Here is a 16,441-nt window from a genome sequence, read left to right as displayed (position 1 = left end):
CCATATGAAATTAGAGTGAACGATCCTCTCTGCTCATATTTGGATGACTTCCACCTCTGATTGCAGCGGTCTGAATCCTAATACTATTGGTTTAGCGCTCCATGATGCTGGACAACTTATTACATAATTTCTGATGAAGTCATCTGATCCAGGAAAGCTAACATATTTTTAGGCAGATAGCACATTATGTGCTGTTTTTACCGATTACAATAATATGTACAGTGCAAAATTATTAATAAATTATCAAAACGGAACACTTCTGATTTGTCTGCAAATTTCGAAGCACTTGTTCAGTTTTGGTTATACTGCCTACATGCATTGTAAAGTAGAGCTTCCAAGCTTTAAAACGACACCTATTTTGTGTAGGTCAAGGACTGCAGTTATTAATATTTTGATAAAAAAACATTTCTCTGCAGGCTCACCCACAGTCTGAGCTTAAAGTATTAATATTGGGTCTAAGAATTGCACCCAACACTGGTATTACACCACAACAGGAAACAATGTCCACATGAAATTTAGCTTAATATATTAATGTGTTGTTTACATAAATTATTTGATGTAACAGACAATTATTCACCTGTTCACGCAAGAACTGGATCTGTTAGCGCTAAAAACAACTAAAGTTAAAGAACACGCCTGCTACTGTGAACGAGCTTCTCTCATTGTGGTTATGATTGTGTATTGGTCATGATTTTTGATGAAAAATTATTTAAATTTTGGGTTGTTTCTCATTTAAACCTAAGTCTCAAGAAGACTTGGAATATGACGTACAAGTTGCATGGACTACTTTTAGGATTATTTTTGGTACTTTTTAAGCTTTAAATAGAGTCACTATCAAGTGCCATTGTATTGAAAAGACGATCTTCTGTGGTCCGTAAACGAAAGTCATATGGGTTTGGAATGATATGAGGGTGAGTAATTTATGACACAATTTTCATTTTAGGGTGAACAATTCCTCTTAAAATGATGTTTTTATTGCTGTAGTGTATGATTGTTTAGTTTATTATTGTGTTAAAAAACAAAATCGGTTCTGCATATCAGCTATCAGAAAAAATAGACGTAAAATGTCCTTTGTCCCAAAAAATACCCAATTTTTGTCTTAACCAGTCACGACAATGACATGGCATGTTGCTGATCGCTTGGTTTTTATTTCGGCTGTGTTGTGCTGGGTAGCTCCACCCATGTTGAAATGTCATTGGCCCAAACATACCTGAATATTAAACAAAAAATGCTCTGAATTGCTGTTACTATTTTTGCATCACCAAGCAATTTTTGCATTCACTGTAGACAAATTACTTCTCACTGGAAACGTATTACATCATGTTAGGTTAAGACACTGTGCAACAGTTTGTCAATTACCTTGAGCTTTCAATTTGAAAAAACTGAAACATTAGGTTTTGCTTCACAAAAAAAATTTCTGAATATGAGAGAGAAAGGACTATGCATTATTTAAGAGATGTCTTCATCTTAGAAGTGCAGACAAACAGACGAGTTCTTACCTGTGGGGTCAAACTCATGCGAGGTGGGGACTGATGCCTTGTCGCTCTTGGGCTTCTTGTCTGGGGGATGGTCCTTGCTGAGAATACTTCCTGTCCTGTGCACACACACACACAATCGGGAAAAGGGTCGCCATCAACGCCACATCAGGCTATTCTTATCCAGAAGCACACAAATACTAGACAGGAAATGTGGATCCACTTACAAAAGGTCACACTCATGCCCCCTGTCCAAAAACAGGCCCAGAGATACCAGACAAAACATTTCTGACCAACACAATGCAAACTACCATTCTCTGAGAATTCAACAATTTATTACAAAGACTTATAAATATGGGTGGGTGTTAGGAGCAAAATCTTACATTACGGTATGAGTAATTTTATATCACCGTAACTGTATATCTCACATACTTATATATTAAATAACCATTGTGGTAATGCCTATTTTGGGATAATCTAGTGAATTAAAAGCTTCAAAAACAAGGTCAATTTCCATATTTATGTTAAAACCTCACTGTTGCGGCGTTAATGTTGTGAATCTGAGCGTTTAATTTCCACATTGTGTCACACTGATATCAGCAGCAGCATCACTGTTGTGTCTACTCTCACCAGCCCCCATCTCTGTCTGCTGTAATGGCACTATGTGGGTGTTCAGATTCTTTTGCTAAAGAAAGAGTTACAATAGGAGGCAGTGCACTCACCTGCTCGCTTTTTTGGGAAACCTGGAAGACAAACAAAGTTGTTTTAAGAAAGGATGAAACAAATAATGCTCATATGCTAATTCTAATAAAGTTTTACAATAAAGCTGTTGAGTTTGTGGTCCAAAAACCCGGAAGAGAATTAACATTTTAAAGCCATGCGTTCCCTCTGGATTTTCCAAGGGTTTTTATAATGGCAGTTTTGGAATTATGAGTAAAATTAGGTCTGTGGTATTAAACATTACTTTAAGATATTTGGACATGTTGTTCTACAACTTGAAGTACACACAGTCATACTCCAAATGTGCATTTTGAAGCTGCTGTTTTTTTAAAGGGGTCATGTCATGAGGAATCAAATTTTCCTTGATTTTGACATATAAGAGGTTATTCTGCTATAAAAACATACTGTAAATTTCAGAACTCAAAACTTAATCCCCAGTGCAATAAAAACATTTATTGAAACCAAGCTGCAAAAACGCCTCATTCTCTACTGCTGCGAGTACACTAAGACACAAGGGGTACATTAATTAATGACTGCACCTACAGTAACAACATCAACGCCTACTTAAAATCATCGCACCCTTGGCCCTGCCCACTGGCACTTCGGTTCGTACTCAGAGAGAGCGTGCAGGACAAATAGGCCTACTGTGGCCTCACTATTCCTGAACACCAAAGGGGACCCATCTGGACTATTTTTGATTATTTCTGTATATATTAATGCTCTAGACAGACCGCTTGATACAGTATCTAGGGCCGCTTTAAAAAGGTGCGGTGCCAAGTTAAAACTCTGAAGAGAAGGCGCCATTCTCTTTCATTCAGCTGCTGCCTCTTGTTGGTTTGAGCACAAATGTGTCATGGACGCGTTCTTTCACCCATCTGCGCTATTTTTAATTGTTGGTGTAAAACGTGCTAGATGGACAATTTGACCGTTTTGATACGATTCGTGCGATGTGATGCAGTATTTGTGTGTCTAGTTCATACCGTGCTTTTATGTGTGTGCGTCATGTGGATGTGTCTTTATCGTATTTCAGCATGGACTGTATGTTATTTTAGCTCATATCAGCATAGATTGCTAGTGAACCAGTCATAATACGATTCAATCTTTGCAAAGCAACTATTATTGAAGGATGGGGCAATTGGACCCTATGCAAAACAGTGTGTAAACAGTTCCATTCATGAATATTTCAAATGTCAATGCTCATGACTGTTTGATTGTTTATGGTGCTGAGTGTTAACAGTTGTGCTTGAGACAAGCAGTTTAATATATTCGGATGCAATGTGTTGGATGTGCGTTATGTGTAAACCCTGAAATTTTGTTTTATAATGTTGAGGGACCAGAGGGGCTTGTTCATTCTCTTCCAGTTGAGTTTCAAATATGGCTGATTTCGAGGGGCTGCACACTGTTAGCCAATCAGAACAGTGGGCGTTTACGCTGAAGTTTTAAGGAGGTGCTTCTGCCAAAACTGAGTGTTTCCAACAGAGGGCAGGGTGGAAAAATGATCATATATTACTAAATTATTTTGGTGCAAAAAAACAAAACAAAACTTAACATTATCAGTGGACCTTAGGGAAGATAATAAAAAAAAAAAAAAAAAAAAGAGCATTTCATGACCCCTTTAAAAGTATGTTGCTTACAAGTTGCTAGTTAAGAAATACTATGTTTTTCCGTTTCATCTGGCACGTTCACTCCCATCATGCTTGTGGTATTTGTAGTTCTTAACCCATGGAGAATTAGCCTTCCTGGTTCACCTACAAATTGACATCATGGATTACCAGCTCTATTGCAATTATTTGAAAGTGTGCATGATACAATATTATTTCAAAATATACATTTTAAAAGTGAGGTGTTTAATTTCTGCATCACTAGTGGCACCAAAAACAATTGCAAAAATTGGTACTTGCCAGTGCAAAACTCACTACAATGCTAAGGTGTCGTAGCAAAACTTAAACCTTCTCCTGTGTGCACTCATGAGTGCATGAGAGAAGCTCGTACACACGTTCACACAAGAACTTGCACTGTTTTTGCTTTTGTGAGGTTTAAGTGCGAGCCACTGTGAACCAGTTTCTCTCATGAATGCGCAAAGAAGAACTATAGTATAAGTAAAAATATATTTTCACTACTAAATTACTTTAATATTTCTCGTTGTTTCTCACTAAAACCTATTATTTGCCTTCATAAGACTTGGAATATGACGCACGAGTCACATGGACTACTTATGACACTTTATTAAGCTTAAAAGTGAGTAACTATCAACTGCCGTTTTCCTGAAATCAGCAAATGAGACATTTTTCAGAAAGACATTATGTTGCAACTACCAACAGCACACGCTGGATGCATTGGTGGTTTTAATGTTGCATAATGTATTTTTGTTATCTCCTCAAACTTTCCCATGCCCCATTCGTTGCCCATAATCTGTTTGGTGTGTCTTGCCAATGGCTTCATGTACATTACCAGCTCAGGATCTAATTCTGCCGTTAGAACTCCCTCGTGACCTGGCTTTATCTCAGTCAAACTTTACACTGCTTTCAAAACATAAGACTAAAAGGTCACACACTGCCCTAGCTTGTCAAACAGGTTTGGAACAACATGAGGGTGAGTAAATTACATCAATTGTCATTTTGGGGTAAATTAACCCTTTTTAAAAGTTAATATGGCTGACTCTTGGGTCATTGCGATAACTCTGCCACCAAACATGCAAAAGCTGCAGTATCTCATCAGGCTACTCTTGGGGAAGAAGTGGAGGAGCCTCTTTACAGAAATAGCTCAGACTTCTTGTCCTCCCTCCCTCTCAGCTCCTTCCGCGGGTGGATTTTGTTTTTGTTGCTGTTCCTTCCCCTCCACAATGGAGCCCCGCATGGGAACAATGGCTTTCACGTCAGAGCCGGCCCACTACACAGCAGCCCTGTGGGCCTGATTCCCGGAAACAGAAAGGGCTTCTGGCAGGGTCTCCCGCTTCCTGGATGTGTGAAGGAGGGGGTGTTGGGGTGGGCAAGAGCAAAGGCAGGGGGCAGAACTGGGCCAAAACAAAAATTCTCAGGACTTCGCTCCCTCTCGCTTCCTACTTTTCTCTCTTTTCCAAGGCATTGCTCTTTCTCTGGAAAATTGTTTTTAAAAAGAATATTTCACCAAAAATGAAAATTATGTCATTACTTACTCACCCTCATGCTGTTCCACACCTTCATGTTATTGTTTTTTTCATGGACCACACAAAGATAATTTTTTAAGAATGTTTATGCAGCTCTTTTCTATACAATGACAGCTCCTAGTGACCACGTCAAAGTACAAAAAAACCCTAAAGGTACTCAATATGACTCGTTTGCTACCAAATTCTAAGATAACTTTGTCTGAAAAACAGACAGAAATGTCAGTCAATAAGATCAAACATGGCACCATAGATGTTTCTCAGCCGGTTTGATGTCACAAAACACGCTAGGACCAATGATGTTGACTAGACTTTATGCCGATAGTCAAAATCTGGCTATACAAGACTACCATTATTTAGCTTCAGAAGTTTTTAGTGTGAAAAGCTACTTCACTGACTTATTTTTGAAACCCCAGTTGAACATTGCATAATACTAAATTATTACTGTGATATATAATATAATTTTGAATTATCATTATTATACTGATTATTAGATTTGCATTATACAAAAGTAATATATGTATGTCCTGTTTACTTCACCTTCACCTGTGGCTTTTATTTTGACGCCGAAAGTGCTGTCATATTTACTTCAACTTCACAAGGAGCTTTTATTGTGACAAAGAAAAGGCAATGTGTACTTGACAGTTTACAATGATCCGCTTTTCCTGAAACTCTGTGATCTCCTCCTTTTCTGTTATTCTGTGCCGCGTTTGTAGATTTGTATAACAACTTATAACTGTTACTAATGTTTGGAATTGCGCGAATGCTTACTTTGATTTCACAATGCACGTGATCTGATCTGAGAGTGCCGCCATGCTTATGGACACAGATCAGCATGTCACTGGTTTGTTCTGAATCACACACAGACCATGTTTATCTGTCTTTAAATCGCAGCCTTTTGGGGATTAATAACCACCTATGACTAACTTGCCATTCTGATGTTATTTTGTTTTATTGTGCAGCCCTGAAGGATCAGGAAATTAGTTTACTCATGCACTCTTTATGAAATTTAATGGCCAAATGAAAGCACACTACATCGTCAACAAAATTATCTCGATTATATTGTTAATATTCGATATATTGCCCAGCCCTAATTCAAACCATTACTAATCCCAATTCAGTCAAACAGCACAGGGATCCAGGTCTTGTCTCTCTCTCAGAAACACTAACAGGGCTCCAGACTGCGACTACAATGGTCGCAAATGTGAGCAAAAATAATCTATTGCAACAATAATTTAAAATCTAGTTGCCACTGGTGACAGTCGGGTTGTGTACGTTCATATGCGGTTTCATCAGACATCTGATTGGGATTGGAGCAGCACAATAAACTGCATCTAGAATTTCATTTAATTAGCACTCTTGTAGTCTCTGGCCATCTGGTAACAGTAAAGAAGGCAATATTTTAAATAATTTATAATGTGTATATATATATATATATATATATATATATATATATATATATATATATATATATATATACTTTTGACACTTGAGGGACTTGTACACAACTATTACACAAGGTGCAAAGATTCAGTGACGCTCAAGAAGGCAACACACTACTATAGCATACTATACTTTATGTAGATATCTGTAATGTAGATTCTGAAGAGCAGTACTAAATGAAAAAAAAAAACTTGTGAACATTTATAAGACAAAAGGGAATGCAAACTTATCTTCTCAACCCTATATACTGTTTATTAAACCTTATATTAATTATCAGCTGTCTTCAGCTTTCTATCGTGTTTCGGAACAGCAATCTAAATCAGGCAAATCTGTGATTTGGCGACTAAGAACAGCCATTTGGCTCCTTAATGTTTCAGTTTAGAAGCCAATGGCTCCTAAGTCATTTTTTTTAGTCTGGAGCCCTGACTAAGCAAGCTGAACTTGGAATGGAGAAACAATGTTAATGACTCTACAATGGTTATAGACTTGTAATATGATTCCAGTGTAATAGGGGAAATAACGATTAAGCAAAGCTGCTCAGAGCACATTTTGCACCTCATTTTCCCTCCAACTGACAGCCAACGGCAGCCTTTGGATTAATGTGTCATTTGCAGGTTTTTGGTATTATTTGAAACGATTTGTTCGTCTTTGCCTCTCAAGCTCTAAAGCTTGTTAGTACGAGACTGGACTTTCACCAAACACAAATTATCAATGTACTGCAGCAGAGGGAGTAAGAATGTCATTCTTGACATTCAAAACATAAAGATGCCCCAACCAGTGTCTATGCAGTTTCAAAAAGTACCATGCCATGTTTTTGGAAATGGTGTCATGGTAGTGGTGTTTTTTGGACATATACCTTGGTAATACCATACTTTTTGGGGAAATGTATCATGGTAATACCATGTTTTTTGGCCATAGGGAATACCATATTATTTTGGAAATACATCAAGGTAAATACCATGTGTTTTGGACATGTATCATGGTAATAACACATTTTGTATGGAAATACTATATCATGGTAATACCATGTTTTTTGGCAATAGGCAATCTGGACATGTATCATAGTAATACCATGTTTTTGGACATTTATACCTTGGTAATACAATATATTTTTTTTTTACATGTACCATGCTAACACCATGTTTTTTGACTTGTACCATGCCTATACCAAGTTGTTTGGGCTTGTACCATGCCAATACCATGGTTTTTGGACATCTACCATGGTAATACTATGTCTTTTTGGACATGTATCATGGTAATGACATCTTTAGACAGTATATGGTAAAACCTTGTTTTTTGAACATATTTACCTTGTTAATACCATGTTCTTTTTTTCATATGTACCATGATAATACTATGTTTTTTGGACATAGTACCATGGAAATTACATGTTTTTAGACAACTATGACACCATGGTAATGCCATGTTTTTTGGACATTAATACTTGATTCTACCAGGTTTTCTGGAAATGGTACCATGGTAATACCATGTGTTTTGGAAATATATCATGGTAATACAATGTTTTTTGGCCATAGGCAATACCAAGTTATTCTGGACATGTATCATGGTAATACAATGTTTTTTGAACATTTATATCTTGGCAATACAATGTTTTTTGGACACGTACCATGGTAATGGCATGCTTTTAGACAGTTTAATGGTAACACCATATTGTTTGGCCAAAAGGAATACCATTTTATTTGGACATGTATCATGGTAATACCACGTTATTGTTTTGGAAATATATCATGGTAATACCATGTTTTTTTGCAATAGGGAATACCATGTTATTCTGGACATGTATCATGGTAATAACATGTTTTCTGGACATTTATACCTTGGTAATACAATGTTTTTTGGACATGTACCATGGTTATGGCATGTTTTTAGACAGTTTAATGGTAAAAGCTTGTGTTTTGAACATATATACCTTGTTAATACCATGTTCTTTTTTCATATGCACCATGATAATACTATGTTTTTTGGACATAGTACCATGGAAATTACATGTTTTTAGACAGATATGACACCATGGTAATGCCATGTTTTTTGGACATTAATACTTGATTCTACCAGGTTTTCTGGAAATGGTACCATGGTAATACCATGTGTTTTGGAAATATATCATGGTAATACAATGTTTTTTTAACCATAGGCAATACCATGTTATTCTGGACATGTACCATGGTAATGGCATGTTTTTAGATAGTTTAACGGTAAAGCCTTGTTTTTTGGACATACATACCTTGGTAATACCATGTTCTTTTTTTATATATACCATGATAATACTATGTTTTTTGAACATAGTACCACGGAAATGACATGTTTTTAGACAGCTATGACACCATGGTAATACAATATTTTTTAGGACATTAATACCTTGAGTTATATTGAGCTACCATGTGTTATGGGCATGGTACAATGGTAATACAATGTCTTTGGATATGTATCGTGGAAATACACTGTTTTTTGGACATGTGCCAAGGTATTACCATGTTTTTGGGCATTGTAATTCTGTGGTTTCTGGACATGGTACCATGGTTATACTGTATGTTTTGGGCATGGTACCATGGTAATACTCTGCGTTTTGGGCATGGTACCATGGTATTCTTTGAAGTACATTGGAGTACCATGTTAATACAACAGGTCTAATACATGAATACGGTAATCTTTCAGTACAAATTAAGATGGTATCAACACCTGGTACCATGACTGTACCATGGCAGCATCTGTATCATGTACCATGGTATTATACTACACTGTACCATGGTAGTACTTTTTTGTCAGGCTAGGTTCCATTGAAGTGATTTATGCATCTAATAAGCCTCCTGTTACCAGAGAGGAGGGCATTTGGTCTAACCAACTGAACAATGAAGAAATCAGTTAATGACTGAGAAAATTGAGATCCAATTGAGATTGTTTATTGTGCCTTTTGATTCAATCTAGTTTGTGTATTTCCTTAAATCCTATTTGCTAGCAAGTTTTTTAATATGTACGATCATGGCAGAACACAAATCGAATGTATAATGTTAACAGCAGCCACACCTACTGCCCCACTGCCCCCCTTTCACTGTGTATCACTGTCTGAAAGTGCTTGAAGGATGGGGTTTCATCTCCAGGGCGATCTCTCCTTCTGCCCCAATAAACCCGATGAGAGCGACAGAATGGGTGTGCTTGGGGACACACATTTCTTTACGCTACACTGTCTCTTCACGTTTTATTATGATTAGGCTGGGCTGGTGGGGGGCAGGGAAAGAGAGAGAAAGAGAGGAGAAGAAAAATGTACATGCATGCATTGTAAATTGAGGGAATCCTGTTCCCCTAATTCCCTCAATCTATTGTTTTGTGGTAAAGGTTTTAAAAGGTGTGCAAATTTTTTCAATGTTAAAATACTTCTCCTCTTTAATGTGCAACAACTATACAACTATAAGCAAATCAACTATAAGTAAGCCAATCATTAATTTTTTTCCTGAGAGTGATTGAGCAGCATGACATGTCAACTTTAGAATCGCCCAGTGGTATGAGTTTGGGGCACGGCTACTTGTTTGTCCAAATAATGGAAGACAAGAGCAAGGCGGAAGGGTCGGTATGAATGTTTGGGAAGCTGTTTGGAAACACTATTTTTGCAATTCCATTTGGTGCCATTACAGGCGTAGAAATAAAACCGTTTACCTTTAAATTGTATCCCTGATTAATTCACCACAGGGTTCAAAAACACAACAGAAACTAACCTATATTACACACAGTGGTTTTTGTAGAGAACAAAAAAACAACAATAAAATCACTACCAGTCTAACAGGTTACTGTCGTTTGTCTCAAATCAACTGTATGAAGAATGCATCAAGCATTACATAAACTGCTGTGATTGAATCAAAGCTAAATGATGACTATACAAAAGGTATACCATGCTCATATGCATGCTCAAGTCAAGTATATCAAGTCCATGCCCTGCATTTATTTGAATACTATGAAAGCAATTATAAGCAAACATCTTCCATGACACTTTCAAGACCGCTGTTAAGTCATTACTGCCCCTTAATAGCTTAAGTACCCTAAACCACAAGATAAAATTTTTTTTTTTTCTTTCACAAGGCAAGTGTTGGGCAAAACTAAATGCTTGTCAGAGACAGATGGAGAACTATTGTGATAAAAGAAAAAAGAAATGCAGGAAAATAAATGTAGGGAAAAATGCAATCATAGGAATACTGAACTGAAGACTGAACAGTGTTTTAAGCATTAAAAGATTTCAGATGGACTAAAAGTTGGCAAGCAGAAAAAATTATTGTTCATGTCAGTAATTAGTGCTTAGAAAATCAGAGCTTACACGTGCACAATACAAAAGTACAGACTGTACTAATGGACTGATTTATGGCAACTCTGTTCCAGAGTGCAGGTGGAAAAAAAGTCCAGACTGCAGCCATCTTGAGTTCACAACAATGACAAAGAGAAAGCAAACAGTTTTGAGCAGAGAAAAGAGTGGAATCCAATTGGTTGCAGTTAGCTTCAATGTCAGCAAAACATCTGAGAAACACCACTAAAATCTGGTGTCCCAAGTTTGGTTCAATGTGCTAACGTGTGCTGTTTAAAGCACCCCAGATTCACTTTAATTGCATATCTGCATCATTTCACATACGTTTGGCCGTAACAATTTACTATACAAATCTAAAACAACCCCATGACACTGGGTTTTTGTGGACAGAAAGGGAGCATTTTACTGCATTAAAAGGCTGTTGTCAAATGTATTTCTATAATAATTTCTTAACTTTATTATTACTACACTGCCTGGCCAAAAAAAAAAAGAAAAAAAAGTCATTGTTTGGATTTAAATAAGCAGATACTTAAGAGCCTATGATTGGATCATTATTGCAGTGATTAATAAGTTTCAGCTGGCAACAATTCTTTTAACCCTAACTGATGCAGTGTGTAGCTTCTCATTTCTTAAACAATCATGTCGGATGACGTATCCTGTGGTCATGGAAAAGATGTTACTGTATTTCAGAAGGGGCAAATTATTGGCTTGCATCAAGCAAAGAAAACAACTAAGGAGAGTGCTGAAATCACTGGAATTGGGTTAAGAACTGTCCAACTCATTATTAAAACCTGGAAAGATAGTGGTGAACCGTGAGCTTCGCGGAAGAAATGTGGTCGGAAAAAAATCTTGAATGATTGTGATCGGAGATCATTAAAACGCTTCAAGTCACATTGTAAAAAGATTGACAGTAGAACTCACGGCTATCTTTAATAGTGGAAGTAAGAGCATTTCCACATGCACAACGTGATGAGAACTAAACAGCTGTGTGACACAAGAGAGCCACTTGTTAGTGAGGAAAACATGACTTAAATTTCTTAGGGAGCATAAAGATTGGACTGTGGAGTGATGGAAAAAGGTCATGTGGTCTGATGAGTCCAGAATTACCCTATTCCAAAGCGATGGGCACATCAGGGTAAGAAAGGAAGCCCATGAAGCGATGCACCTCCCATGCATAGTGCCCATTGTACAAGCCTCTGGAGGCAGTGTTATGATCTGGGGTTGCTTCAATTGATCAGATGTAGGGTCAGCAACATTAAGTGACAGTAAAATGAAGTCAGCTGACTACCTGAATGTACTGAATGACCAGGTTATCTCATCAATGGATTTTTTTCTTCCCCGATGGCACGGGCATATTCCAGGGTGACAATGTCAAGATCCATCGGGCTCAAATTGTGAAAGAGTGGTTCAGGGAGCATGAGGAATCATTTACACACATGAATTGGCCACCATAGAGTCCTGACCTAAACCCCATTGAAAGTCTTTGGGATGCGCTGGAGAAAACTTTACAGAGTGGTTCGACTCTCCCGTCATCAATACAAGACCTCGACCAAAAATTAATTAAACTCTGGATGGAAATAAATGATATGATGTTACATAAGGTTGTCGAAACTATGACACGACGAATGCGCATCATAATCAAAGCTAAAGGCGGTCCAACAGAATATTAGAGTATGCACATTTTTTTTGGCCAGGCAGTGTATATTACAATAATAAAATATTCAAGTTGGCTGGGTTTAAAAAAAAAAAAATGATGAAAAGTGAGCTGACCCTTTTAAAAATTGGACAATTTTTTTTTTATAGCGGGCAGATGCAAAGTGATTGTGATGCTTTTTTCCTCTGTGTTTCATCGTTTTATTTATTAATTTATTTATTACTCAAATGTGAACACTCTTTCTAGAAACGGTATTTCCGGTTGCTAGTAGAGCATGGGCAAAACATGGTTTAATTTTGGTTAAAAGAAATCACACATTTTCTTTTAAATGTTTATCATATCACAGTTCAAATCGCAATCGCAATATTTTTTTTTAAATAATTGCAATTTTTGATCGTTCAGCTTTAGCTACCAACCACTAATATTTATTCCTCAAGAATGCACGACATACAAGCAAACCTGTTAGCAAATGCATTTGACTTACAAGGCATATTTCCAATAACAGTAAAAGATGAGTGTCACTTTTATACACTTGGCTATGAGATTTCATCTTTAGTCAAACAGTAGTCTCGAATTTCGATGTCACATTTATCTAAAGGCAGGGTCTTTAGGAAAATCGCATTTATTCTGCTCCGAGTTATGTCCGATTTCAGATTTCCCCATGAAAAATGTCATGTAAAAAAAATAATTGTGAACTGTGTACCATTTAGTTCAAAGTCTGGCTATATGACACTACTTAATCACTTAAAGGAATGTTCTGGGTTCAATTCAAGTTAAGCTAAATCGACAGCATTTGTGGTATAATATTGATTACCACAAAAATTAATTTCGACTCATTCCTCATCTTTAAAAAAGCAAAAATCAAGTAAATGGGGACAATGAAACATTGACATCGTCAAGGTAACAAAGTTGTAAAATTGGCTACAACTTTACACAGAAAAGGTTAGTAAGTGATTTTATCACACTAAAATCACATTTGAACACATATCCTTAATGTCTTGTGGTTATACTTTTGAAAAAGTGAGTATTTTAAAAGTTAAAAAATTTGCCCCCATTCACTTCCATTGTAAGTGTCACACTGGAACCTCGATTTTTGCTTTTTTTAAAGAAAAGGAGGAAAGAGTCGAAATTAATTTTTGTTTTAATCAACATTATGCCACAAACACTTTTGATTGAGCTTAACTTATATTGAACCCGGAACATTCCTTTAAATTAGTGATTTAGATGTTAGATTCCTCAAAAAAACATTTTCATCCACTTTTTGATGGTTATACAATTTCAGAAAACTTTTATGAATCTGAATTTTTGTGAATCCAAATATTTTTTGTTAACGACAGTTGTTTGAGTATTAAACTGTGATTTAAAGGAGACTCCAGTGCATTTTAAGTTTAGTTCCTTTGTTGCCATTGTCAACCCAGGCAAATGCAGCAGACAGTGATTTATACAGCACAATGCTCAAAACACACCCAAAGAAATAGACTATAAATGGGTATCATCAAAAGAAAGCTAAATAAGCACACTAGACGTCTCATGAAGGGACAAGCTGTTGAGAATGATTTCTCCATGAAAATCTCATGGATGACTGTCCGATTTCCATCAATGATGACAGTGCAAAGCTAGAGACAATCTTGATGCTGAAAAAGGAACAGCTCTTCAAAAGTCTGAGGGTTTAAATAAGCAGCATAAGTCTAACCAAACACTATGAATTTGCCTTAGTCACGGTGGGAAAAGTCTGAAATTACTATATAAAAGACAACACGAACTCAACGTTAGCACGTATTTGTGTGCTAAACCTGTACGAACTTTTTCACAAAGAAATTATGATTGATCACTAAGTTCACCTTTAAATTTATTTTTATTGTACGATAAAATTTAGAACCAATTGACACCACACATGCTCAAAAACCACAGACTGTTGAAGCATCAAAACATGAGGTGTTTTAAGTTGAAATGACTTTTTATATTATTCATGAGTTTGCACGTCCACCTAGTCTTTGAAGCAGAAATGGCAAAACAGATTGTTAAAAAAAAAAAAAAAAAAAAATAAAAAATAAAAAAATTTGGCTTGTTGTGTGTAAAGGAGGGGCTTGAGTCTGAAGCACGACTTGAGCTAGCTCTCTGTCCATTTTGGAATTTATTAGAAATTGAAAAGAGTGTGACAAATCACTGTACTGGAGAGTTGTGTGGAAAGTAGAGGTTGACCGATAACCAATTCATCGGCTGATATCATTTAAAAAATGTATTTATAGAATGTTAAAACATTTTCCTAGTCTTTCCTTACTATGATGAGCACAGATATATAGTAGTCAACTAAACACAGTTATCATCTATAAGCCAAGACCAATTGAAAATTTGAAGAACAACGCATGGGCCTGGTTATGGCAGGTCAGAGCCTGAGGTCAAATGTCAAAAGATCAGGATGAACACAAGCCGAGACTAACAGCTGACTCACCAGACCTGCCCAGTCTCGAAACCCACCGCCATCGGCTGCATAGCAGTACAATCCCAGACATGAGCTTCTGCCTCCAGACAACAGCATTGCAGTACTGATCACAGACCAGCTTAACTCACCTGAATTCTCACTTTTATAATTTTAAGAACGAGTGCAAAACAGCTGCGGGAGCTCCAAACAAACAGGATTTAGGCCTACACTTCAGAGGTTACAGTCCAGCCACAGCAGTGTGAGAATGATTTATAATGTTGCGTGTGATTGTAGAAACTTAGTGTTCAAGACATTCTCGGCAGCTCCCTCAGGCCAATCGCTTTAAGTTCTATGACTGACAGCATACATACATTAGTGACGTTTGACATCAAACGAGACTTGCTGTATGTGCCACTCAATAGAGAGCTCCAAAAGAACATGTATTACATCATTGCTATAATAGTATATTACAACTTGTGAGTAAAAAAATTGCATTAATTACATTAAACCACAGTTACACATTTCCATGTAAACTAACAGTGTAAGCCAGATGTCGTAATAGTCTAAGAATTTCTAAACACCCAGAAGCTGGTTGTTGAACAACTTTTCATGACTGAAAAGCAAGAATATCGCTGTATTATTTTAAAATATGAGAAAACAACCAAGAAACTATCAGTAGTAACGTGAATACAGTACATGTATGGGTAAAATAGGACTAGCCAAAAGAGACACTAATCCTCTTTAGGATTGGGCAACATAGCTAAAAAATTACATCTTGATATTTTTCAGCATTTTGATGACCTACTAAACTGATGTTATTATGACCACTCACAGGTGAAGCGGATAATGTTGATCATCTCCTAACAAGACCATATGTCAAGGTCTCAGTAGATTAGATGGTAAGCGAACAATCAGTTCTCATATTCAATGTGTTAAATACAGGAGAAATGGGCAGGAGTAAAGACCTGAGTGACTTTAACAAGGGCCACATTGTTATGGCCAGACGACTGGGTCAGAGCATATCTGAAACGGCAAGGCTTGTTGGGTGCTCCCGGTCAGCAGTGGTGAGTAACTACCGACAGTGGTCTGAGGAGGGACAAACCACAAACCAGCAACAAGGTGTTGGGTGCCCAAGGCTCATCGATGCGTTAGGGCAACGAAGGGTAGCCCATCTGGTCTGAACCGATAGAAGGTCTACTATGGCACAAGTCACAGTAAATTTTAATGATTGTTATGGGAAGAATGTGTCACAACACACAGTGCATCACACCCTGCT

General features: G+C 37.0%; 1 protein-coding gene across 4 annotated transcripts in view; it reads right to left on the bottom strand.

The window, feature by feature from the left end:
* Nucleotides 1–16,441, bottom strand: part of arhgef12b (Rho guanine nucleotide exchange factor (GEF) 12b) — a 112,255-nt gene that overhangs the window by 62,422 nt on the left and 33,392 nt on the right. For all 4 annotated transcript variants that reach the window (XM_051664803.1, XM_051664822.1, XM_051664813.1 and 1 more), the window contains exons 2-3: nucleotides 2,198–2,218; nucleotides 1,500–1,594 (exon numbers count right to left, since the gene is read on the bottom strand). In XM_051664803.1, the coding sequence (XP_051520763.1) occupies nucleotides 1,500–1,594; nucleotides 2,198–2,218 (116 nt within the window). The remainder of the gene's footprint in view (nucleotides 1–1,499; nucleotides 1,595–2,197; nucleotides 2,219–16,441) is intronic.

Source organism: Myxocyprinus asiaticus, chromosome 3 (genome assembly GCF_019703515.2).
Source record: "Myxocyprinus asiaticus isolate MX2 ecotype Aquarium Trade chromosome 3, UBuf_Myxa_2, whole genome shotgun sequence".
Lineage (NCBI taxonomy): Eukaryota > Metazoa > Chordata > Actinopteri > Cypriniformes > Catostomidae > Myxocyprinus > Myxocyprinus asiaticus.
Note: the sequence above shows the minus strand (reverse complement) of the source record. Positions and strands in the feature narration are given on the sequence as shown.